We start from the raw sequence: 26,515 nt of genomic DNA on the forward strand, positions 1-26,515 counted from the left end.
TAACCTTCGTGAATGCCAAAAGAAATCTTGAATTGTTTCTTTCCAGGGCACACAGCAGGGCAGACGCCACGGTGTCGTTATTAGACTCACAGCTCATGAAATACTGCAAGATCAGCTGAATTGTATTCATAATGCTGATCACAAGACTGGAGAGCAGTGCAGGATCCATGCTTTCAGGCAGAGATGGCAGGCACACAGTTTACAGGGGGTGTTCAAAAGTGGTACGAAATGAAGTTAGAAGCTCACGGAATGATAGGACCGAAAGAACTGCATAATGGGATAGTGAGCCTGCCCCCATGGTGAACGGTGATCTATTCCCGTATCTCCCAGGGGAAGAGGGTGGTGAGTTGCACTGTTGGATAGCTACCCATGATGCAATGCTCTATCTGTCAAAGCAAGAGCACCCAACTGTGGATGTGCTCTGCTGACACAAGGAGCGTTGTGTGGCATGCACAACCAATGTAATTAAAGCAACATATAACTGTCAATGTAACTTGTCTTAACTCTGTAGTGTAGACAAGGCCTTACTGCTCAAACTTCTCAGGTATGCCTGGGGAAAGTTTGACACATATTGCACCCAGCTGCGATGTGAGATTCTCCCAGGCAGTAGAGGCAGTGTTGGTGGTTGTCGCTGACTGAGAAGGATTGCAGGAGGAGGTGCAGAGTTTGAAGACCAGAGTTCTGGGCATAGTTCGGTACCCTAATGGAGCATGGGGGAAGGCCCCCCAAATTCTACTCTATTCTAAACTGGTAAACTACTAAAACTAGGAAAATAAGTAGAACTATTAAAGCTATGACTAAAACCGATAGACATATGTACAATTAAAAGTATTAGAGCTGCGTCAGAGATGAGGACCCTGGAGGTTCCAACCCAGACCATGAGGCAGTGAGAAGGAACTGAAGACGCAGTCAGTCCGTCCCGCCCTTTATCACCTTAGATGGAAGCATGAGGTGAGTCAGGGCACATGCACAGACCAACGGACACCACTTTCAAATTCTCCAACTCCGGGTGCATGATGCGAATGCATAACCCACAATGGAATACAATAGGGACCATCTCTCAAAGAAGACTCAAGTGTCATGTTCTGAGCCCCACAAATAGCAACCATTTAGATAAATGAATCAAGCGATGCTCTGGGGTTAGCTCTGGAAAACAGTGTCGCTTGCTTTATCCTGTTATAAAGAGAACTGCATTCAAAGTATGACGTTCTCAGCACTGTCACTTAAACAAAACTATCTCTGTCTGTGCGTTCATCATCCACAAGACACCTGGTAATCTTGGATTTATTCAACTATGTTTCTTTAATTTGCAAAATGCCTGCTATTTTTATGAACTTCTCATAAACACCCTCTGTACTTTGTCCTACAACACTCAGAATCAATGTATTGTGTGCCAATGAATCTAGATGAACAGATTCACAGTTTCTCTCTACTGAGTACCGAGACCCGAGGGATCAGCCGGAGGAAAATGGAAATCTTGTACTTCTCATTCTTTGACTAATAATAGATAGCACAGAAAAAAAACAGAGAAGTGGGTCAGTCTGAAATTCATTGTTTTTAACCCTGAGCAGCAGTGCCAAGACCTGACGTCACTCTCTGTGTGTGTAGCAGGAAGAATGCAATGGCATTCAAAAGTATATTCCAGCCACGTCTCCTAGGTAATAGTTTGTGAAAGGAATCATATTTCCCTGATTTTTTTTTTTTTAGATATCAGTTTTTTGAACTCAGTGAGAGAGGAAAATCCATGTTTATAGAACTGACAAGCCAACAAAGTATAAACAATAGATGGTAAGAAGGCTGACAAAAGAAAAAGGAAAATGACTCAGAACAAGGAGCAACACCCTTGGCAATAAATATTACTGCTACTTACGCTTTTTCCAGAAATGCATCCCTTGACATGTTGTGTGCCAGCAGGTTTGTTGCCAAACTGAAAACTTTGTCCGTCCATTGCTAGGGAGATATAAATTACAGTTGATGTAGCCCAGATGCAGCCTCTCAAAGGTGCTTGTTTAGACCTTTATTTTCATGATGGCAAATAGTTTCAACATGAGTATCATTAACAGAAAATGTTTCATAAAAGCCTGAACCATGCGTTTCCCAACACAGCTTAAGTTCTAGACTAAGGTACTGTCTTTTTCATTATGCATAAATCAAAACTTTGACACCTGTGTGTTTCAAAAGAGATTTCAAATATTGTCAGATAGGGCCTGATGCAAACCCCACTGCAGACAATGGCAGTCTTTTCGCTGACTTCAATGGACTGTGAATCAGGCCCACAAAAAAATACCTATGACCGTGTGATGGCCACCATCTTGGTGGATACATCACTACAAACCAATTAAGTACAGGAAAGTAACATAGTTAGGCAACAATACTGCACTTCCCCCTTAAGGTATATGGTCAAAACGTATATGTAAGTATAGATTTTATATGGGCTACTATGCATTGACCTGAGAAATATGCAAAAGAAACCACAGCATCAGGGAAATACCGAAGTGGCTTGATTATCTGAATATCCTGGGGGAGAGGAGAGGAGAATGAATGTTCAGTTAATAGTTTCCAGTAAGAATACTTTTACTGCAATTAACTGATGTTGACAGACAGGATTTTGTTTTGGATAGACACAGGCATGTGGATACTGTGGATTCAGTCAGATTAATAGTTCCATCGAAGTCACAATCATGTGGTTAATTAAAATTTTGCATGCTCTGGTGACGCGTGCTGCTGGGTGCACTGAATCCATCACTGCACGTGCAATATGTTCTTCCTTTCTCCAACACTACTGACAGCTCTGCTAATCCGCCGTCATTCAAGTTGGCAGTTGGAGGGTTATATTTGATACCCCCTTTCCTTTCCTTCCCGCAACCAGGATCTTGCCCAATCTCGTTGTTTTTTATAACATTTCCAGAATCTACCCCTTTTGTCTCTGCTTCTAAAACATTCATTCATACCATAATTTTCCCTTTCACCCAGACTACTGTAACCTCCTCTTCTCCAAGCTGCCTTCTTGAGTCTATCCAACATTCAACAGCAAAATAATATTCCTCTCCTGCCATTCTGAATGTGTCAAGATTAATAATGGCAAAGTATTCTGATACCATACCTTTGTACATGGGTCTCTAGTCAAACAGCCCCAAAGTTGATTCTGGTTCTCAGGTCACTCCAAGTTCAGCATGAGGGAGCCTCAAGAGCTCATATCTTGTACAGTCCCAAGGCAGAGTAGTCCTCTGCAGCTGAGCCAACAACTTTCTCCCCATGACTGAGTTTTCTGGCATACCCAACAGCGACAGCAGACACCTGGGCTAGATCTCAGAGAGAGACTTCTAGCCCTGCTGGTCACAAAGTTGTTCTGGATTTACATACTCATTGCCGAGAGATTTTGGACCTCTGTCTCCCAGGTCCAAATACAGACTGTGTTGTATTGTTTTTCTTGACCGTAACCTTGTAAGGTCTAACCTTAAGACACAAGGGATGTGAGAACAACAAAAGAATAGGGCCTCTAGCATCATTACTCTCCTGTGACTGTTTTCAGAGAGGCATATTAAAGATAGCATTTTATTTCATCCTGGAGTCTCAGTTTTCCAGTCTCAGAATAGCCACATTTTGTAAACATTGCTTTGTTTAAGCACGAATAACAGCAACATTTAAAAACGTTCTTTGTGACACTAACTGCTGCAAAGTTTAACAGCAGCATAAAATGTTATTTTAGCATCTTAAGATACGTTTTCTTTTAAGAAAACCTGGTGGGCTCTGTTTTGGTCAGACAGAACTATATCACTTCAAATGCATCCCAAGAACTGAGAGTGGACAGGCTCTTACTGGATTTTTATTGCAAGCATTTTTTATATGCAGTTATCCTTGTCAAGATATTTTCCCTCCCTAACCTCTCTATGACACTTGCAAGAGAAGCAACACTCGAGCCAAGTAATCTAACACCTACCCTCAGATTGAGCAATAACTGACCCTGTCAAATATCTGTGTGAAGCAATGAGTGAGAAATAATACTTGATCACTTCCCCTCACTTTCAAGGGTATACATTTAAATCCCCAAATGCTCCAGCCAGTAAAGCCAAGAAGATCAGGAAAGCTGCCAAACGTCACATCATCCTTCCTGTCATGAAATGATGGCACTGAGCAAAGATCCAAAGCTCACTGAAACCAATGGGGGTCTTTCTGTTGACTTCTGTTTGGATCAGACTGTGAAACAAGCGGTGTCCTGTTATTTTAGCTACCGAATGGACATCCGCTCTCTTTCGTTAAGCAGTATTGTATACAGTCAATACTGAGATCTGGAATTATGATGCATCATATAATTAAGGCCCTTTATTTTCAGGTTTTTTTAGTTTAAAAATTCCTGGAAATGTACCAGTGTTTAATACAAAAAATTAAAAACAGGTGAAAATCAGTGCAAAAAAATCTACTTTGCAATTTCTAGGTAAATATTACTTTCTTCTCTTGTGTTTTTTTTTTTTAACTTAAAAAAACCAACACTTACGCTCTCAAATGTAGTTAGACAGGGTTTTCATTTTTGAACCATTTTGGCATGAAAAGTAGTTCACTAATTTTTATTTGCTTTGAATGCTGCTAACTATCCAAGCTATCTGTCAAGCTGCTACTGTGTATGTGCATGGGATTGATAACATGTACACCAGTGCTCAAATCATTCCAGTACTCCTAACCTGGCTCCCTACTCCAGAAGGAGAGATGGCAGCTCAGTAACCTGGCACAGGTTATCGAGCCGTCATCTCCCTTTCTGGAGCAGGGAGCCAGGTCCAGGGAGTTCTGGCACTTCCAAAATTCAGGTAGAAATTGGTTAAAAAAACACCCAAATAATGCCTTTTGTAAAGCCTGGGAAATTTTCAGTAAAAAAAAAAAAAAAGGTAAAAAGTGAAAACCAAGGTGTTACATATAACACATCGTGGTAGCCCACATTACTAGCAGCATAGATTCCACAAGGCAAGCCATGCTGAGACTTCATCTATGGGATGAATAGCTATTATATATAGAAAGAAAACAGCTGGTATTTTACTGTGGGAAGATTACAACAGACTCACAATCACGGTTGCTTACCATGGGATTGTAACTATGAACACTTACCCCCATACATAATGCAAAAGGAAATGATAAATCTGGAGATTTTGAAGTAAGATTTTGCTAGTGCCAACAAACTCCTCTCCCAAGTTGGAAGCCTCTGAGCTATGGTATTTTTTAAAAGCAGAAAAATGGAGCCATGCAACAAATTTTAATTTCAAGCAAACTGCTTCCATCATAATAAAAGAGCCATATGTTCCTGCTCTCCTTTTGGCTTTGTTCTGTTACCATCATTCATATTTATATCATTTCTATTAACTTTACTAACAAATCAGGTAGCTGTTATGTACTCTAGTCAGTAAGGAGCAAACAATGTGTAGTATATTTTGAGAGCTCTTGCTCAGTGAACACATTTCTTTCATCTATTACATGAATCAGAACATATACCTAGAGGCATTTATCTCAGTATGAGAGATGAGAGCTATTTTTCATGGCAAAAGACAGTACCTAAGTGCTACACATTTTTGAAAACATTTAATTCAAATCAGAACTGAATATGCGTGAAGACAACGTTTTTCGCATGTTTGTTTTTGGCTCAAAATTACCATCTGAAGTTGTTGAAGTCACATGTTTCAGCATCCTCTGGTATGAAACATTTCATTTTATTTTTTTTTTAAAGCACGACTCTGTACTGTTTATTTTATTATTTATTTTACTGCTTATTTTAACAAAAAAGGAAATTTGGAAGAATAAAGAAGTATACTAAAAAAACATATCACAGAACATATGGTATCTGGGCACATGCTGTATATAAATCACTTAAGGCTTATCTACCAGGGGACATTAAGGAAGGTTAATAGAAATTAATTTTTAACATGGATTAGATAAACAGCATTAAACCCCCATGTAAACACTTTTATTCTGAATTAAAGTGGCCTTAATTTGATTTCTTCCTTTAATGCACTTACACACCTTTATTTAATACAGATTAACCTTCCTGAGTGTCCCCATGTAGACAAATGAGGGACTGTCCCTCATGTATGGAGGAAATGACAAACTGTTAGCTAAAGGCCTGATCCAAAGCCCCTTCCCACCTAGATCCAGTTGTTCCTTGAACTGCCACGTACCCAGCACGTGATCTAGCCCTGTCTCAGTTCCCTTTCTATCGGTACTGGTCATCTCCCCAATTTTTATATTAAGGACCCTACTTTTTGAGCTCCTTATCTGTATAAAATCTGTATATAAATCTTTCTCTTCAACAACATTTTCTAAGTAAATGGAAAAGAATGAAATGAGGACCATAAACGATATAGAACTAGACAAAATAAAATAGGTTCTGAGACTGGGAAATAAGACAGTTGAGAGCTTTGTCTGTCTAGGAAGTCTGATACTGTATAACAGTCAAGCGGATGTAGAATAGGTGAAATAGGAATGCAATGGTCAGAGTTGTCTTTAAACAAAGGTAAGGGAGTCTCTTTCAGACCAGACTGATGATCCTTAAAACTCATGTATCAATCACACTGGTGGATGAGACCCTGCATAAGTTCCTATGTGAAGAGAAGGATTTTTTGATAGCTTTGAAAACAGATTCTGGAAGAGGAGCATAAAGATGAAGTGAATGCAAGAAATGAAGACTGAAACCATCAGAAAGACAATGATGGGAAACAGCAGGTGTCTGAAGGGGCAGAGATTAGGTTACTGGAGGAAGAAAAAATGCTTTGAAGACAGTTAATGGAGTGGAAGTCAGAAGCTCCAAGGGTTTTCAAGAGTAGTTCGAATGGAAAGGATCAGACAAAATGGGGCTGGGGAAACATTGCCCTTGATCATATAGGGAAAGGAGAAAAATAAACAAACATGGAGGGGCTCATTCTCCTCTCAATTACACTGGTTACAACAAAGCGACTTCTGAGTTACCTCAATATATGCCAGAATCAAGACTCAAGCCCAGATGTTGACCCAATGTGTCTGGAATCCCTTGCAAATTCTGCTCCTTGATACACACATACAACTCCCATTTAAATAAACAAAAGAGTTGCGTAACTGCCATTCATCTTCATCCCCACCACCATTAGAATGTATCTACTAATCCATTTCTTGGATTCCCAACAAATGAGGTACAAACAGGCACTCTCTGTATTAACTAGCATGTCTGTTACCTTCAACTCACACCTAGAGAGCATTAACAATTATTTATTTTACCTAGAGAAATGTGAGCAAAGCAGTGTATTGTGACTTCATTTTAATTTTCTAGTTCTTTATTTAATTCACGTAAAGCAAGATCAGTACTAAATGCTTAGCTTTAGGCTCATATCCGCATTAATTCTATCACAACTCAGAGAGTGGAGGTGAGGAACTGAACCTTTTGAACTGAATGACCAGTAAAAGTCTTGAAAATATATTAATTTCAAAAGTTGAATAATAATAAACTCAGATCCTACAGAAATATAAACCAACTCCTGTAAGAAAAAAAACACAATTTGATTATTTAAATTGCTTTGTTAAGATCTTTTTCAAATAATTTTAGGTTAAGTTTTTCAGAGTGAGTGTTTTTAGCTTGAAAAATAACATACTCAGGATTTAAAAGATTAGATTTTATTGGCAAATGTCAATGAACGTCAATTTCACTGTACCACAAACCTACAAAAAATGTTTCCAACAATAATAATTGAAATTTACAGATAGGCGAAATGAGACAAATGCATCTTGAGATCTTATCAGAGTTTGACTGAAGGATATTTGATGTATATTTGTCATGTGATGTTGTCAATTTGTGTTTTATAGTTATAATGCTTTAACTTTTTGAATCTCATCATCTACTACCATTAAATTATTGCTGTCTGACCCACCCCATTGCCTGACTCCGCCCATTCCACAACTAAACATTTAAATCAATAAAAATAAAAGGCTTAAAATCCATTTTGCACAACCTTAAACCTTTACATCCATGCAAATCTAAAGTCAGTGCTTAGAAATAAACAAACGTTATCTGTAGAAAACAGCAAAAAATAAAAATTGAATTCTGCCAAGCCCAAACATAGGACATGTGAAAGGTAAATAGCAAAGTGTGCATGCCAGTGACTGAGAGTATGTTTCCAAAAGCACATATGGCAATTGGGCACCTACTTTCATTGGAAAGTCAATGGGAGTTAGGTGCCTAATTGCCATCTGGGATTTTGAAAATCTCCTCCTAAATTTATAAGGCCCTGATCCTGCAATGAGGTCCACATTAGAAGCTCCAGTGAGGCTTTATGTGGGTGCAGGGATATCTCTACACTCATGGAGTTCATTGCAGGAACTGGGCCTGTGAAAAATTAGACGGTTTATTTAGTATAGTGCGGTATATACAAGCAGGGTGGGATTTTCACACTGAAATAAGTGGGAGTTTTAGCATGACTTTAATGAGAGCAGAGCTATGTCAGTGCTGAATGCTTTTAAAAATCCTATCCTCAGGACATACTGCCTGACAGATCAGTAACAAATGAACTCAGCTGGTTTACATATATGTCAGATTACATTAAGGATAAATTAAGAGCCTGATTCAGATCTTAGTTACTAAAATCAAAGAGATTAACTCTGGATTTACTAAAAGAAAAGGAGGACTTGTGGCACCTTAGAGACTAACAAATTTATTTGAGCATAAGCTTTCGTGAGCTACAGCTCACTTCATGCATCTGTTCTTTTTGCAGATACAGACTAACATGGCTGCTACTCTGAAACTCTGGATTTACTGTAGCTCAACCTCCACAGAACCTAATTTTATTTACTGTATTTTCACTTTCCATCAATAACTTGGAGATGGACACATAACAGTATTTCTGGATTTTTCTAATTTGTCCTTCAGATAGCAAACATATCATGACTTTGACCCAGGATGGCTAGACTGGAAAACAGAAAAGAAAGGCATACAACTCGTCCCGTGTTAGTTCATTTCTTCTTTCTTCCGAAGAGTGAGCAGATTTGCGCAATTTGGCTTTATTATGCCTTTACATCTTCCTTCAAATTCTTTTTCCATTCATTCATGTTTATTTCAAGTGCTTCCTCCCATGCAGGATAAACCTGTGTTGGGTTTCTTAGCAGCCTAGCTGTACAATGTACTGTGAGGTAACCATTCTGCATTTTTTATATCCTCCAGGATCAACCAACCAGCCAGAGAGAATTTGCAATCACAGCTGCATGGGGAAGAGGGAAGCCACACCCACACAGGGACAAATGGGTTGCTGCTCATGTCCCTCCCCACATGGGTGGATGGTCTGCTCAGGTGGTGGGTCTCAGAGGCCAGGGCTGCGCACGCTCAGAAGAGGGTTGGCTGAGAGGCCAAAGGGTACTGGTGAGTAATGAAAATATCCCCTTCCCTAGACAAAGAGCAGGAGTCTATAAAGACTAGCAATCTTTGGCCAATCTAGAGGACTTCATGATCAAAACATTATGATTTTAATTAAATGAATGTAGGCATTTAGGAGGTATTTGAAGACAGGGAACTAAAGCTTGCGTTAAAAAATCTGTTGTATTTTGCTGAATACATGTTAATTTTATGCAACTTGCCTGTACTATAAAACTGTACAAAAAAGTGTTTACATATGGTAATCACTAAGAGTGGAGAAAAGACATGCTGAAAATTTGTGGAGTACTAACCTTTGCACACTACAAGAAAGGCTAGGTGTATAAGCCATGTGTCGTTGCTGGCATATCAGTTTATAAATAGGCAGGTGCAGATAAATAGACTCTCAAACCTCAGTTCATTACTTTGACCTAGGACAACATTAAAAAGTCAACAGTTTCCGCACTGTGGTATCACGGATATCCCACAATAGGAAATGACTTGTGATTGGTGTTGATAAAAATTGACTTATTATTGGAAATTCACAATGCATTCTTTGACATGGAGGCAATTTTCTGGACATACAGTTGTTTACAAAACACTCATTCCGACTGTGCAAAGAGAATAACCAGCAATGTTCTGAGGATAAAGACACCAATGGCTTACAATTTCCCATGAACACACTTTGCTGCTGTGATGCAGTACAGTATATTTCTCTAACAGCAAGCTGATTTCATCCACGAGTGCATCTTAACAATCCCCTCCTTTTTTCTATTTTACCCATATTTGAATAATAAATAAAACAATAATAATAATAATAATATTCATAAATGTAAATAATGGTAACATTGAATGTACCTTTGCTATTTCCTCTTGAAATGCCACTAAGTTCAAGTACGATATGTTGACCAGATCTGGACCATAGACAACAGTTATCATTCGATTCTCCAGCCGACCTCCTAGGTTCCCAGCATCCAACAGTTCACGCAATTTTGGATCCTGCAAGTAAATATATTGTGAGACAGTAAACATCTGATTTGCAAAATAACTTGCATTTTGAGAGACATGAACATTTTAAGCATCAGCTACATTTCTGGCCTGGTTCATTCCTCACTGCAAATATCCAAAGTAATCACCTCCAGGAACAGTGAAAGACTTGATCTTGATTTTCCAATGAGCCTGATCTCTGGATGGGTGCAGTGAAGAGGACAGATTGTAAGGGCCTCTTAAAGTTTCCCACCCATCTGGCCTCCTTAAAGTTAATCATGTTCTTCTAAGTGCTTTGCTTAATCACAGCCACAGCGCCTGATCCAAAATCCACTGAAGTCAGTGATTTTAATGGATTTTGGATCAGCCCCAACGTGGGAAGAAAAGGATTTCAGCTGATTTCTTCCCTCACAAAGAATTCAAGCAGAATCATTAGAAACGACACCACCACGTATAACAGAAGAATATACTTTTACTCCACTCCCTTCCCCTCCCTTCTCCTCCCAAGAGATCTTTTAAGAAAATAATAAAAACATATTATTTTAATTGAAAGTTATAATCCAGATATATTTAATTTGCAGGATTTCCAGTCTCATGCTCTTATAGCAATATTAATCTGTAGCAGTGTTGTAAAAACAAATGCATACCATTTCTGAATAGTGAAGAGATAATTAATTTTGCAGTTAACTATAGTAACTGAGGTTTGCCACTGGTAACACAATCTCTAACAAGAACCTGTTTCAGGATATTTTGTTTATCTCTTGGCTTCTGATGATTTAGACTGCAGCAGTGCCAACCAGCGTGCTAGGTCAGTGTTTCTCAAACTGGGGTCCATGGAGCAGGGAGGGTTTGGGGGTCCCTGAAACATTTTAAATCAAAATGGGGGTCCTCGGGTTGCTAAAGTTTGAGAACCTCTGTGCTAGGCGCTTTCCAAACTCAGAACAATGCATGGCCCTTGCCCTGAAGAGTTTACAGTCTTCAGACAATGACAGCTGGTGGAAAAAAAATTTTGAAGTCAAACTGGGTGACATTCACCCCTTTGCTAGCACAATCTGAAAGCGTAGGCTTCTTTCACAGGTAAAATTTTTCAGAATGTTATAAATATAAAAATTTGCCAAGCGAATCGGATCCTTACTGGGTTAAATTAAAACCAACACTCGCATTCCTTCAGAAAAGTTAAGACATGATGAAATCTCTCTAGTGAATTGAATCACTTGTGATCTATGAAAGACATATATAATAGCAGCTCCCATTTAGCGCTCATGTAAACTTTTCCCCCGTTGAGCAAATGCCATTATTATTCATGCTACCGTTCTTCAAAACTCAAATACCCTTGGAATGACAAACTAAGAGCTATTTGTCCTCTATAAATGGGGTTTATTATAGCAGGATGATAAATTTCAGTGTGTGAAAATGACCATTTATCTTGGAAAATAGGGAGATCTCAGCACAGGAGGAATATCAACATGCTAGTAGACATTAATCTAACACGGACATCTTCTGATAGGTATTACATGCATTTGCATGCATGGCTTGTAAGTATCTACTGAATGCTTACCCTGGTTCAAAGGAATATTTTGAAGCACCACATGTTAATTGGAAGGAAATAGAAAAGCTGTCTCTCACGGGATGCTGAGCTTCTTTAAATATTGGGTACAACGGTAAATTGCGTCGGGAAAGGAGACAGAATAATAAGCCTATTCAAATATGTTGAAGATGAGGAATATTATGGTATGTGCTCTGAACCAAAGCAGACCTCACGGATAAACAAGTTAAAACAACGTTTTCACACCTCAGACACAAACAGCAAAGGAATATAAAAGCAGGAGCGGCGGCCAAGGGCGCGTGACGGAAAGAAGAAAGAAACAGAGATGATGTCAGCTAGCTGCTGGGTAAGGAGAAAAACAGACCGAGAAGAAATGTAGACTTTTCAGTCAGAACACAGTGTGTACAAGGTTTACTCAATCTTTACCCAAGAGTATAAATAACACAGGCAGAAGTCCAGCAACAGAGTGGGGGCTATCCAGTATATTGCAATGAATGCCGCATGTATAATTACCTGCCTTGTGGGCAAGAGGCATGCGTGTGCATTCGGTGAAAGCTACTCAGGGCCCTCAGAGTGCAAGTACAGGCTCTCAAAACCAGAGGGTTTGAACTGGAGGATCTAAGAAAGATAGAGAGGTACAAAAAAGAGACTTTTCAGGACACAGTAGAGGAGAACCTCCCGCTCTGACAGCCTCTGGGCTGCTGCGGGCGATAAAAGTCTCAGTGAAGGAAAACATCAAGCTGGAACAGAGGGAAAGAATCCTATAGTTGGGACTCTCCTTACAACTGATGTCATGGTATCCTCTCACACTGAGGATACCCCTGCAAGGAAGAGGACCTCAGTTATTAGGAAGAGACAGGGAATAGTAATGGGGGATTATTCAATTATTAAAAATATTAATAGTTGGGTTTCTGATGACTGAGAGAACCTCATGGTGAATTGCCTGAAGGGTGTGAAGGCTGTGAGACATCTAGATGGTTCTCAAGACATCTAGATAGACTGATGTGCACTGTTGATGAGGAATTGGAGGTTGTGGTACATGTAGGTACCAATGACATAAGGAAAGGTAGGAAAGAGGTCCTGGAGGCCAAATTTAGGCTGCAAGGTAAAAGATTAAAGTCCAGAACCTCCATTGTAACATTCTCTGAAATGCTTCCAGTTTTACGTGCAGAGCCAGTTAGACAGGCAGAACGGCAGGGTCTGAAGGCATGGATGAGACGATGGTATTCTGGAGCAGGGATTTTGCTTTATTAATTATTGGAAAGGAGACGTCTACACAGGAAGGATGGGCTTCAGCTAAACCAAAACAGAACCAGACTGCTGGTATGTAAAAAGACTAGAGGAGTTTTTAAACTAAGGATTGGAAGAAAGCTGACAGGTGAGGAGCACACAGTTCACATAGAGATATCCCTAGGGGAAGATTTATTAAGGGGCATACTGTACATCTTAGTAACGATGAGAAGACAGTAGTTGATAAAGTACAGGTAGGAACTGAAGAGACAATCAAACGAAAAAGAGTCCCATTCAATTACATTACACGAAGGCAGACAATTAAATATTGACATATTTAATAATGCTTGTATACAAATGCTAGAAGTCTAAGAACTAAGATGGATGAATTTGAGTGCCTGGTATTAAATGAGGATATTGATATAATAGGCATCACAGAAACTTGGTGGAACAATGATAATCAATGGGACCCGGTAATACCAGGGTACAAAATATCTAGGAATGACAGAGTAGGTCATGCTGGCGGAGGAGTGGCACCATATGTGAAAGAAAGTATAAAGTCAAATATAATAAAAATCTTAAATGACTGAAATGTCACCATAGAATCTCTATGGATAGAAATTCCATGCTTCAATAATAAGAGTATAACGGTATGAATGTACTACAGACCACCTGACCAGGATGGTGATGGTGACTGTGAAATGCTTCGGGAGATTAGAGAGACTACAAAAACAGAAAACCAAACAATAATGGGGGATTTCAACTATCCCCATATTGACTGGGTACAGGGCACTTCAGGACGGGATGCAGAAATAAAATTTCTAGACACCATTAAAGCCTACTTCTTGGAGCAGCTAGTCCTGGAACCCACAAGAAGAGAAGCAGTTCTTGATAAAGTTCTAAATGAAGCACAGGATCTGGTCTAAGTGGTGAATACAGCTGAACCACTCAGGAATAGCCACCATCATGTAATTAAATTCAACATCCTTGTAAGGGGGAAAATACCAAAGAAATCCACCACATCAGTATTTAACTTCAAAAAAGGAGACCTACACAAAAATGAGGAAGCTAGTTAATTAAAAGGAACAGTCACAAGAATGAAATGCCTGCAAGCTGCATGAAAACTTTTTAAAAACACCATAATAGAGGCTGAAACTAAATGTATACCCCAATTAAAAAAAAACAGTAAGAGGACCAAAAAAAACCCAACAACAACAAAAAACCCACCATGGCTATAAAAAAGAGTAAAGAGGCAGTTAAGAGAAAAAAACGCATCTTTTAAAAACCGGAAGTCATATCCGTCTGAGGAAAATATAAAGGAGCATAAACTCTGGCAGGTCATGTGTAAAAGTATAATTAGTAAGGCCAAATAAGAGTTTGATGAGCAAATAGCTAAAGACACAAAAACAAACAGAAATTTTTCTTTAAGCACATCACAAGCAAGAAGTCTGTCAAACAATCAGTGGGGCCACTGGACGATCAAGATGCTAAAGGAGCACTTAAGGAAGACAAGGTCTTTGCTGAGAAGCTAAATTAATTCTTTGCATCAGTATTCACTGCAGAGGATGCCAGGGAGATTCCCACACTTAAACCATTCTTCTTGGGGGACAAATCTGAAGAACTGTCCCAGACTGAGGAATCAGTAGAGGAGGTTTTGGAACAAACTGATAAACAGTAATAAGTCTCCAGGACCAGATGGTATTCACCCAAGAGTTCTGAAGGAACTCAAATGTGAAATTGCAGAACTACTAACTGTGGTATGTAACCTATCATTTAAATCAGCTTCTGTACCAGATGACTGGAAGATAGCTAATGTAACAATTTTTAAAAAAGGCTCCAGAGGCCACCCTGGCAATTACCCGTCGGTAAGGGTAACTTCAGTACCAGGCAAATTGATTGAAACTATAGTAAAGAACAGAATTATCAGACACATAGATGAAGATGGTATGTTGGGGAAGAGTTAACGTGGATTTTGTAAAAGGAAATCATGCTTCAGCAACTCACTATAATTCTTTGAGGGGATCAACAAACATGTGGGCAAGGGTGATCCAATGGACTTAATGTACTTGGACCTTCAGAAATCCTATGACAAGGTCCCTCACAAAAGGCTCTAAAGCAAAGTAAGCAGTCATGGGATAAGAGGGAAGGTCCCCTCATGGACCAGTAACTGGATAATACACAGGAAATACAGAGTAGGGATAAATGGTCAGTTTTCAGAATGTAGAGAGGTAAATGGAGGGATCCCCCAAGGGACCAGTGCTGTTCAACATATTCATAAATGATCTGGAAAAAGGGATATACAGCACAAAGTTTGCAGATGATACAAAATTATGCAAGATAGTTGTACAAAGCAAAGAGTTACAAAGGGATCTCACAAAACTGGGTAACTGGGCAACAGAATGGCCGACGAAATTCAATGTTGATGAATGCAAAGTAATGCACATTATATAAAATGACGCGGCCTAAATTATCTGTTATCACTCAAGAAACAGATCTTGGATTCATTGTGGATAGTTCTCCATTTATGTGCAGCAGCAGTCAAAAAAGCTAACAGAATGCTAGGAACTATTAGGAAAGGGATAGAGAATAAGACAGTAAATATCATAATGCTTCTATACAAATCCATGGTACAAATCCCACCCCTTGAATACTGTGTGCAGTTCTGGTCACCCCATCTCTAAAAAGATATATTAGAAATGATAAAGGTACAGAGAAGGGCAACACAAATTATTAAGGATATGGAACGGCTTCCATTTGAGGACAGATTAAAAAGGCTGGGATTAATCAGCTTGGAAAAGAGATGACTGAGGGGGCATATGATAGAGGTCTATAAAATCAGGGATGGTGTGGAGAAAGTGAATAATGAAGTGTTATTTACCACTGCACTTAACACAAGAACCAGGGGTCACCCAATGAAAGTAACAGGCAGCAGGTTTAAAACAAATAAAAGGAAGTACTTCTTCACACAATACACAAACAGCCTGTGGAACTCCTTGCCAGGGAATGTTGTGAAGGCCAAAGGTACAGCTTTGTTCAAAAAAGAATAAGATAAATTCATGGAGGATAACATCTATGGCTACTCGCCAAGATGGTCAGCAACCCCATGCTCTGGGTGACCCTAAACCTCTGACTGCCAGATGCTGGGACTGGATGACAGGGCACGGATCACTTGATGATTGCCTGTTCTGTTCATTCTCTTTGAAGCATCTGATGTTGCCAACTGTCAGAAGACAGGATATTGGGCTAGATGGACCATTGGCCTAACCCAATATGACCATCCTTATACTCATTCTCCTTCCCACAATCTGAAATATGATCAACTAACTACTAAAACATTCATTTATAAATAGTTTAATGGATTGACTTCAGAAGTTCATTATGCATAGATAATGTTTTAAATAAGAATGAGGAGAGCTATGAAACCATCCAGAATTATGCTTGGATTTGAAACCACCAGGGACTACACCACAGACTGCAGTAAATGTCATTCAGGCTTTATAATGGGGGATTACATATATGGGGGTAAATAGATTTTATTTTTTAAAAGTAAATCATTTGATCTTTCTCTACTAAAAATAGTAGCAATGTATCATACTGCGAGACTACATTGCTTGCAGTGCAAAGGCTAAAAGATGGATACATTAAGGCCAGGGCATCAATAATATTTTACTATATTTGTCTCCTGTGTGTTCTGAATTTGTTTTTTTTAGCTTGAAAAATAGGTTTTATTTGGTACTGGGTCTGCATGCCACAGGTGCAGATTACTTAGCTTTAAAAATTGCCTGTCTGCCCTGTGTTGGTTAATTTTGTTGTAGTAAATCTATATGAATTGCTATTAAAGATATAGGAAATAATCACAAGAAATGCTCCTGAAATAGATTGATTTTTTACATTTTTTCTTTCAGAAATTTCCAAGATCTTCCAGACTTCTGGACCTGACCCTCCTATTGAAATCTGAAATAGCTCCCCGAATCACAGGTGTAGATACCCAACCCATTCCAGCTGTGCATTTACATTGGGGTGGCAAAGAGAACTATAGAAAACTCATTACCAACTTCCCTGCATATTTTTTGCTAAAATCATTACCCCGGGCATATATGAAGAAATTGGGACCCAAGTGATAATTCTGATAAATGGCAAAATACTACCCTTTTAGGTCATGCCCAAAGGAGGTTTGGCCCTCCAAGGGAGGTGGTCTTAGCCCCACTTGTGACCAATTACCTGCCTCTCCAGTGATGGGTCTGAGGGCAGAAAGGAGGTGATAGTCTAAAATCATCTGCTCCTCAGGCCAACAGGCAGTTCAGTGGGGAGAAAGACCTGCAAGACACCCTAGGTCATAGGAAAGGACCTGGACAGAGGTCAGGCAGCAGGACCTGATTTATCCATTTGATTTATGTTAGAATGGTCTGGTTTGGTGAAATAAACCTGTCCCTAAAGAAAGGGACTGAAATTCTGCTGCTGTTTGGAACTTAATTTGATGCACCGGCTGGCAAGTGGGCCCACCAGGTTACAGTCTTGATCCAACAAAGCTTGATTGCCATTGAAATCAATGGAAGTCGGGAGCCTAAATGCCTTTGAGGATCTGGGCCTAAGTGTTTTGCTGGACTGGGACTTTAGTGAGGACACAGGGAAAAAGAAAAATCACCCAGCTCTTTCTAAGATTCACAGAAAACCAGCTAGACAAGCTTATAAAGAAAATATTTGTGCTATAGACGAAGTCTTTTGGCACCAAACAGTCAGGAACTACCATATAGATTAGAAGATATCTCTGGGCATGCTTGCTAAATGGCAGATTGTCAATGTTAGCATCCATGTAAGTCTTAAACATTGGTGCTAACATGATGAAGACTGTATTCACAGCTGATTCCAGATGTAGTGACCAGATAAGATTCTACTTCCAATATGCTTAGATGTTTGCTGCAAGAGATAAACAGCCTGTGATGGTCTTCTATACAAAAGGTCAGATGGTGGCTGACTCCATCCCACTGGAGTCTTTCACGAACTACAGTTCTCATACTGGACCTACCTGAAGACCTAACTCAGGAGATGAACTCACACAAACCCAGCATTTCTGCAGTGACACCCCGTGGCTCAAGCACTGATAGATGCCAGGGTGAGGAGCATTCTAAACAGACAAATACACGAAGAGTGACAAAGGATAGTGTCAGCAGGAGGAAAGAATTTAGAATCCATTTTGAACTGGTTCATCCATGTTGAACAAGGATAGGACAGGTGCCTGTGTTGCCATCCCCTTATGTAGGAGCTGAACTATTTCATTCTGCTCCCTCCCTGAAACTGGTAAACAAAAATATGCCCCAAAGTGAAGAAGCCAAAATAGAAGTGCAGAGCAGAGAAGAAATCCTCCAGCAACATGAAAAGAAAGCCAGAATAGTTAAGTGGATGGGATGGACGGGAGAAGTTTATTGATGGATTCTACTGACATTCATGAAACTGTACTGAACATTTGTTAGAACCCACTTAGCCCACAGGTAGAATCATAGAATAATAGAAGATTAGGGTTGGAAGAGGGTTGGTCATCTAGTCCAATCCCCTGCTCAAAGCAGGACCAACACCAGCTAACTCATCCCAGCCAGAGTTTTGTCAAGCCTGACCTTAAAAACCTCTAAGGAAGGAGATTCCACCACCTCCCGAGGTAACCAATTCCAGTGCTTCACCACCCTCCTAGTGAAATAGTGTTTCCTCATATCCAACCTAGACCTCCCCCACTGCAACTTGAGACCATTGCTCCTTGTTCTGTCATCTGCTACCAATGAGAACAGCCTAGCTCCATCCTCTTTGGAACACCCCCTTCCGGTGGTTGAAGGCTACTATCAAATTCCCCCTCACTCTTCTTTTCTGCAGACTAAATAACCCCAGTTCCCTCAGCCTCTCCTTGTAAGTCATGTCCCCCAGCCCTCTAATAATTTTTGTTGCACTCTGCTGGACTCTCCCATTTGTCCATAGACTGATGGAAATAAAATTCTAACAGCGTTCCAAATCCTTCTCCAGTTGTGATGTCTTTCCTTGAAGTCTGACCAATAGCATGTCCAGCAATCTCAATGATAGCTTCTCCAGTCTTAGGGTATATCCACAAAGCAAAAGTGGTGCGTGGGCTAGAACCTTGCATCCTGCTACTGCAGACAACAATAGCAGTGAAGACGGCCTTCAGTGCTGGCAAGCAACCCATGCACATACCCAGGGTTTGTGTTGGGCTTGCACTAATTGCACTGAAACTTGCACTTGACCATCTTCACTGCTAGTGCGACCCACATGAGCTGGATTCAAGCTAGCTTGGAGAGACTCGCCTTTGCACAGTTTCTGCTGACTAGACATATCCTTACATTACTGCCAGACAATGCAGAAAGGCTAGTGTTCTTAAAATGTAACTTGCTGGTATTTAAATTCCAACTAATATATGTTTTATATGTTACAGTCAATACAATATAGCCTTGTAATGATATCAGAATTTGTTTAACCTATCCCCTAAAATTTGCACCATCTTTAAGAGGAAATTGACCATACTGTTTTTGTTACATACTGTAGGCTGTGTATATAAAACATTACAATGTAGTTTTATTGACTTAGCTTTTAAAGCCTGGCTGGGACATGTTAGACAATTTCTCTCCTCAGAGATTAAAGGATATACATTCCCCACCCCCACCCCCACCCGGATTCCTATTTGATAGCCGTGACATTTGGGGGAGCTGGAATACAGTATCCAACAAATCAGAAAAAAGATGGATTCTTCACATGCTTATTGTACAGTGCTTTTCATCCTAAAAGAAGAGGTATTTTACAAAGCTATTCTTTAGATAAAGAGACTGCAGTGTCTATATTGCTATGGCAAATGTTATGGATCAGATAATAGACCACATACCACCTTGGATATAGGAACCTGTTTTACTGAGGGGGATTGTTGCCAAGGCCAGTAATGACAAAATGAATGACAATGAATAGTCATTGGGCCACGGAAAGAGGCACTAACCTAGGACATGAAAGATCCAGTGACTATTTATATATAATGGTTCAGCTTGAACAGGAGAGACTGAAAGAGTCCCCCATCAGGATATCCCATAGGCTAGTGGCCCAGGCACTCTCCTGCAGTGTAGGAGACCCAATTTCAACTTGCTTCTCTGCATCAGGCAGAGCAGGGTAGTGAACCTGGGTCTCCCACATCCCAAATGAGGGTCTGAACCACTGGGCTAAAATTTATAAGGGTGCTCTCGTCCTCCACTGCTCCTGCCACCCAGCAGTGAGCGTCAGAGCCCAGATCTACAGACTTGGGCTTGTGCTAAGATGACAAAGGCTGTGTAGACATCTGAGCTTGAGCTCTGAAGCCCAAGGAAGGGGATGGGTTTTAGAGCCCAAGCCACAATGTCTAGACTGCTGTTTTTAATGCTGTAGCACGAGCTCCACATCTCGAGACTCTGCGACTCACTGCTATGGGTTTTAAAATGCAGTGTAGACATGTGACCACAGCTACAGTTTTTTGGTGAATAAAATATTTGTGCAAAAAAACACACCCAGCTCTAATAAGCGGCATGCATTTATTGCGTCTTCTAATCATACTTCGCTCTCAGGGGCTGTGTGTAGCATACTGTACGTTGCCTAGCTAAGCCTCACTTTCTCTGAACCACAAGGATTAATGATTAAATTATCCCATCTCTGCAGAACAGATTTCTGTGTTTATTAAAGCCCAAACACTGTTTTTTCTCTTATACACATCAACGGGCAACAGACCAGCCAAGTCTTCAACTTAAATGTACTGCGACACCCATCTTACTAAAGCCTGTCAAAGCTTCAGCCCTTTCTTTTCCCCCCTAGAGCAGCTGAGTCTGAGATCTGTGTCAAGCACTTGGAGAATGTGCCAGATGCTAAAGATTTTCTCAGGACTGAACAACCAGGGTAAAATGAAATAAGTATCAAAAGACTCAACAGGAATACATTGCTTCTTAGAAACAGGTGCACAATTAAAATATTATAGCAAGTCTCATTCGTTAAAGTCATTAATTTACCAAGTTTTTAGTAAAATAAAGAAATGACAGTGGAAAGCTTCTTTCTTTTTTGTTACACGTTTTGTGCATGTGGGTGTGTATAAATTGCTTAAAAAGGAATGTTAGCTATAACAGGAAGGTATAAGTACCTTCTCAGTGAGAAAACACTAACAGGCTCTTTAATCTAGTGGAGAAAAGCATAACACAGAATCAATGGCTGGAAGTTAAAACCAAACTGGAAATAAGGCATAATTTTTTTTAATTGGGTGATTAAGCTTTTAAACAAACTACCAAGGCAAGTGATGGATTCTCCATCTCTTAAAGTCTTCCAATCAAGACTAGATGTTTTTCTGGAAAGACGTGCTTTATTGAAACACAATTTATTGGGCCGAATACAGGCGTACCTCGATGAAATTCTATTGTTTGTGTTATACAGGAGGTCAGGCATGGTCTAATAGTCCCTTCTGGCCTTAAAAATCTATGAATCTATGCCCTGGTCTACACTAGGAGTTTAGGTCGAATTTAGCAGTGTTAAATCGATGTAAACCTGCACCCGTCCACACAATGAAGCCCTTTTTTTTTATTTAAAGGGCTCTTAAAATCGATTTCCTTAATCAACCTCTGACAAGTGGATTAGCGCTTAAATCGGCCTTGCCAGGTCGAATTTGGGGTACTGTGGACGCAATTAGACGGTGTTGGCCTCCAGGAGCTATCCCAGAGTGCTCCATTGTGACCGCTCTGGACAGCACTCTCAACTCAGATGCACTGGCCAGGTAGACAGGAAAAGGCCTGCAAACTTTTGAATTTCAATTTCCTGTTTGCATGGTCACCTGCAGCTTGCCACGCTGGCCAGAGCTCATCAGCAGAGGTGACCATGATGGAGTCCCAGAATTGCAAAAGAGCTCCAGCATGGACCGAACGGCAGGTACGGGATCTGATTGCTGTGTGGGGAGAGGAATCCATGCTATCAGAACTCCGTTCCAGTTTTCGAAATGCCAAAACATTTGTCAAAATCTCCCAGGGCATGAAGGACAGAGGCCATAACAGGGACCCTTTCAAGGTTCCTCCCCCACTCTGAACTCTAGGGTACAGATGTGGGGACCTGCATGAAAACCTCCTAAGCTTACTTTTACCAGCTTAGGTTAAAACTTCCCCAAGGTACAAATTAATTTTATCCTTTGTCCTTGGAATATCCACTGCCACCACCAAACTCTAACTGGGTTTACTGGGAAACGTAGTTTGGACATGTCTTACCCCCCAAAATCCTCCCAACCCTTGCACCCCACTTCCTGGGAAAGGTTTGGTAAAAATCCTCACCAATTTGCATAGGTGACCACCGACCCAAACCCTTGGATCTGAGAACAATGAAAAAGCATTCAGTTTTCTTACAAGAAGACTTTTAATAAAAATAGAAGTAAATAGAAGTAAAGGAATCACCTCTGTAAAATCAGGATGGTAGATACCTTACAGGATAATTAGATTCAAAACATAGAGAATCCCTCTAGGCAAAACTTTAAGTTACAAAAAAGACACACACAGAGAAATAGTCATTCTATTCAGCACAGTTCTTTTCTCAGCCATTTAAAGAAATCATAATCTAACACATACCTAGCTAGATTACTTACTAAAAGTTCTAAGACTCCATTCCTGTTCTATCCCCGGCAAAAGCAGTGTACCGACAGACACAGACCCTTTGTTTCTCTCCCTCCTCCCAGCTTTTGAAAGTATCTTTTCTCCTCATTGGTCATTTTGGTCAGGTGCCAGCGACGTTACCTTTAGCTTCTTAACCCTTTACAGGTGAGAGGATTTTTCCTCTGGCCAGGAGGGATTTTAAAGGGGTTTACCCTTCCCTTTATATTTATGACAGACCCAAAGCAATGTCGCGTGAAACTTAAGGAGCTGAGGCAAGCCTCCCAGAAAACCAGAGAGGCAAACGGCTGCTCCGGGTCAGAGCCCCAAATGTGCCGCTTCTATGATGAGCTGCATGCCATTTTAGGGGGTTCAGCCACCACTACCCCAGCAGTGTTGTTTGACTCCTTCAATGGAGATGGAGGCAACACAGAAGCAGGTTTTGGGGACGAGGAAGATGATGATGATGATGAAGTTGTAGATAGCTCACAGCAAGCAAGCGGAGAAACCGGTTTTCCTGACAGCCAGGAACTGTTTCTCACCCTGGACCTGGAGGCAGTCCCCCCCGGACCCACCCAAGGCTGCCTCCCGGACCTGCCAGGTGGAGAAGGGACCTCTGGTAAGTGTACTTTTTAAAATACTATACATGGTTTAAAAGCAAGCATGTTTAATAATTAATTTGCCCTGGCATTTGTGGCTTTCCTGGATGTACTCCCAAAGCCTTTGCAAAAGGTTTCTGGGGAGGGCAGCCTTATTCCACCCACCATGGTAGGACACACCAGGCCAGTAGCACGTACTTGGGAATCATTGTAAAACAAAGCATTGCAGTGTAAGTTTTCTGGCATTCAAAAAACATCCGTTCTTTATCTCTCTGTGTTATCCTCAGGATAGTGATATAATTCATGGTCACCTGATTGAAATAGGGTGCTTTTCTTAAGGGGACATGCAGAGGTGCCCGTTCCTGCTGGGCTGTTGCCTGTGGCTGAACAGAAATGTTCCCCGCTGTTAGCCGGGGTGGGCGGGGCTGGGGGGTGAAGGGCTAGCCACGTGGTGGGAGGAGGCAAAATGCAACCTTGGAACGAAAGCACATGTGCTGTGTATGTAATGTTAACAGCAAGGTTTACTGTGAAAGAGTGTAGCCATTGTTTTAGAAAATGTGTCTTTTTAAATACCACTGCGTCTTTTTTTTTCTCCACCAGCTGCATGTGTTTCAATGATCACAGGATCTTCTCCTTCCCAGAGGCTTGTGAAGATTAGAAGGCGAAAAAAATGCACTCGTGATGAAATGTTCTCTGAGCTCATGGTGTCCTCCCACACTGACATAGCACAGACGACTGCGTGGAGGCAGACAATGTCAGAGTCCAGGAAAGCACAATATGACCGGGAGGAGAGCTGGCGGGCTGAAGAGAGTAAGTGGCGGGCTGAAGAGAGTAAGTGGCAGGCTGAAGACAGGGCTGAAGCTCAAATGTGGCGGCAGCATGATGAGAGGAGGCAGGATTCAATGCTGAGGCTGCTGGAGGCTCAAACCAATATGCTCCAGTGTATGGTTGAGCTGCAGGAAAGACAGCAGGAGCACAGACCGCCGCTACAGCCCCTGTGTAACCAACCTCCCTCCTCCCCAAGTTCCATAGCCTCCTCACCCAGATGCCCAAGAACGCGGTGGGGGGGCCTCTGGCCACCCAGCCACTCAACCCCAGAGGATTCCCCAAGCAACAGAAGGCTGGCATTCAACAAGTTTTAAAGTTTTAAACTTTTAAAGTGCTGTGTGGCCTTGTCTTTCCCTCCTCCACCACCCCTCCTGGTGCTTCTCTCCTCCACCACCCCTCCTGGGCTACGTTGGTAGTTATCCCCCTATTTGTGTGATGAATGAATAAAGAATGCATGAATGTGAAGCAACAATGACTTTATTGCCTCTGACAGCGGTGATCGAAGGGAGGAGGAGAGGGTGGTTAGCTTACAGGGAAGTAGAGTGAACGAAGGGGCAGTAGGTTTCATCATGGAGAAACAAACAGAACTTTCACATCATAGCCTGGCCAGTCATGAAACTGGTTTTCAAAACTTCTCTGATGCGCACTGCGCCCTCCTGTGCTCTTCTAACTGCCCTGGTGTCTGGCTGTGTGAAACCAGCAGCCAGGCGATTTGCCTCAACCTCCCACCCCGCCATAAACGTCTCCCCCTTACTCTCACAGATATTATGGAGCACACAGCAAGCAGTAATAACAGTGGGAATATTGGCTTCACTGAGGTCTAAGCGACTCAGTAAACTGCGCCAGCGCACTTTTAAACGTCCAAATGCACATTCTACCACCATTCTGCACTTGCTCAGCCTGTAGTTGAACAGCTCCTGACTACTGTCCACGCTGCCTGTGAATGGCTTCATAAGCCATGGCATTAAGGGGTAGGCTGGGTCCCTAAGGATACATATAGGCATTTCAATGTCCCCAACGGTTATTTTCTGGTCTGGAAATAAAGTCCCTTCTTGCAGCTTTTGAAACAGACCAGAGTTCCTGAAGATGCGAATGTCATGTACCTTTCCCGGCCAACCCACGTTGATGTTGGTGAAACGTCCCTTGTGATTCCCCAGTGCTTGCAGCACTATTGAAAAGTACCCCTGGCGGTTAATGTACTCGCCGGCTTGGTGCTCGGTGCCAAGATAGGGATATGGGTTCCGTCTATGGCCCCACCACAGTTAGGGAATCCCATTGCAGCAAAGTCATCCACTATGACCTGCACATTTCCCAGGGTCACTACCCTTGATACCAGCAGATCTTTGATTGCGTGGGCTACTTGCATCACAGCAGCCCCCACAGTAGATTTGCCCACTCCAAATTGATTCCCGACTGACCGGTAGCTGTCTGGCATTGCAAGCTTCCACAGGGCTATTGCCACTCGCTTCTCAGCTGTGAGGGCTGCTCTCATCTTGGTATTCATGCGCCTCAGGGCATGGGAAAGCAAGTCACAAAGTTCCATGAAAGTGCCCTTACGCATGTGAAAGGTTCGCAACCACTGGGAATCGTCCCAGACCTGCAACGCTATATGGTCCCACCAGTCTGTGCTTGTTTCCTGAGCCCAGAATTGGCATTCCACTGCATGAACCTGCCCCATTAGCACCATGATGCATGCATTGGCAGGGCCCCTGCTTTGAGAGAAGTCTGTGTCCCTGTCCTCATCACTCACGTTACCGCGCTGACGTCGCCGACTAGCCCGGTATCGCTTTGCCAGGTTCCGGTGCTGGATATACTGCTGGATAATGTGCGTGGTGTTTAATGTACTCCTAATTGCCAAAGTGATCTGAGCGGGCTCCATGCTTGCCGTGGTATGGCGTCTGCACAGAAAAAAGGCACGGAACGATTGTCTGCTGTTGCCCTGATGGAGGGAGGGGCGACTGACGACATGGCTTACAGGGAATTAAAATCAACAAAGGGGGTGGCTTTGCAAGAAACTGAATGGTTCCTTCAAGGATAGAACTCAAAACCTCAAGGATAGAACTCAAAACTGGGTTTAGCAGGCCGTTGATGTCACAGGGGGAAGGAGGAGAAAATGAATACAAAACAAATCTGGTCTATTTCTTGTTTTGAGCCACTTCATGTATCTTTATACATCTTGCTGGCAGCAGACTGTGCAGTACGAGCGCTAGCCATCATCATCTCCTGGGTGCTCGGCAGAAGATGGTGCAGTATGACGACTAGTCATCATCTTCTGCTGGTTGGAGGTTAAAAGACAGTGCACTGCCGGTAGGACTCAATCGCCACGAGACGAAACTTAAAAGGGAAATGACCT

At 41.5% G+C, this 26,515-nt stretch overlaps 1 protein-coding gene across 10 annotated transcripts in view; it reads right to left on the reverse strand.

Annotated features, from left to right (window-relative positions):
• PLCB1 (phospholipase C beta 1) overlaps nt 1–26,515 on the reverse strand; it is a 653,791-nt gene that overhangs the window by 228,033 nt on the left and 399,243 nt on the right. For all 10 annotated transcript variants that reach the window (XM_073339660.2, XM_073339659.2, XM_073339667.2 and 7 more), the window contains exons 4-5: nt 10,208–10,348; nt 1,871–1,950 (exon numbers count right to left, since the gene is read on the reverse strand). In XM_073339660.2, the coding sequence (XP_073195761.1) occupies nt 1,871–1,950; nt 10,208–10,348 (221 nt within the window). The remainder of the gene's footprint in view (nt 1–1,870; nt 1,951–10,207; nt 10,349–26,515) is intronic.

Source organism: Lepidochelys kempii, chromosome 3 (genome assembly GCF_965140285.1).
Source record: "Lepidochelys kempii isolate rLepKem1 chromosome 3, rLepKem1.hap1, whole genome shotgun sequence".
Classification (NCBI taxonomy): Eukaryota; Metazoa; Chordata; order Testudines; family Cheloniidae; genus Lepidochelys; species Lepidochelys kempii.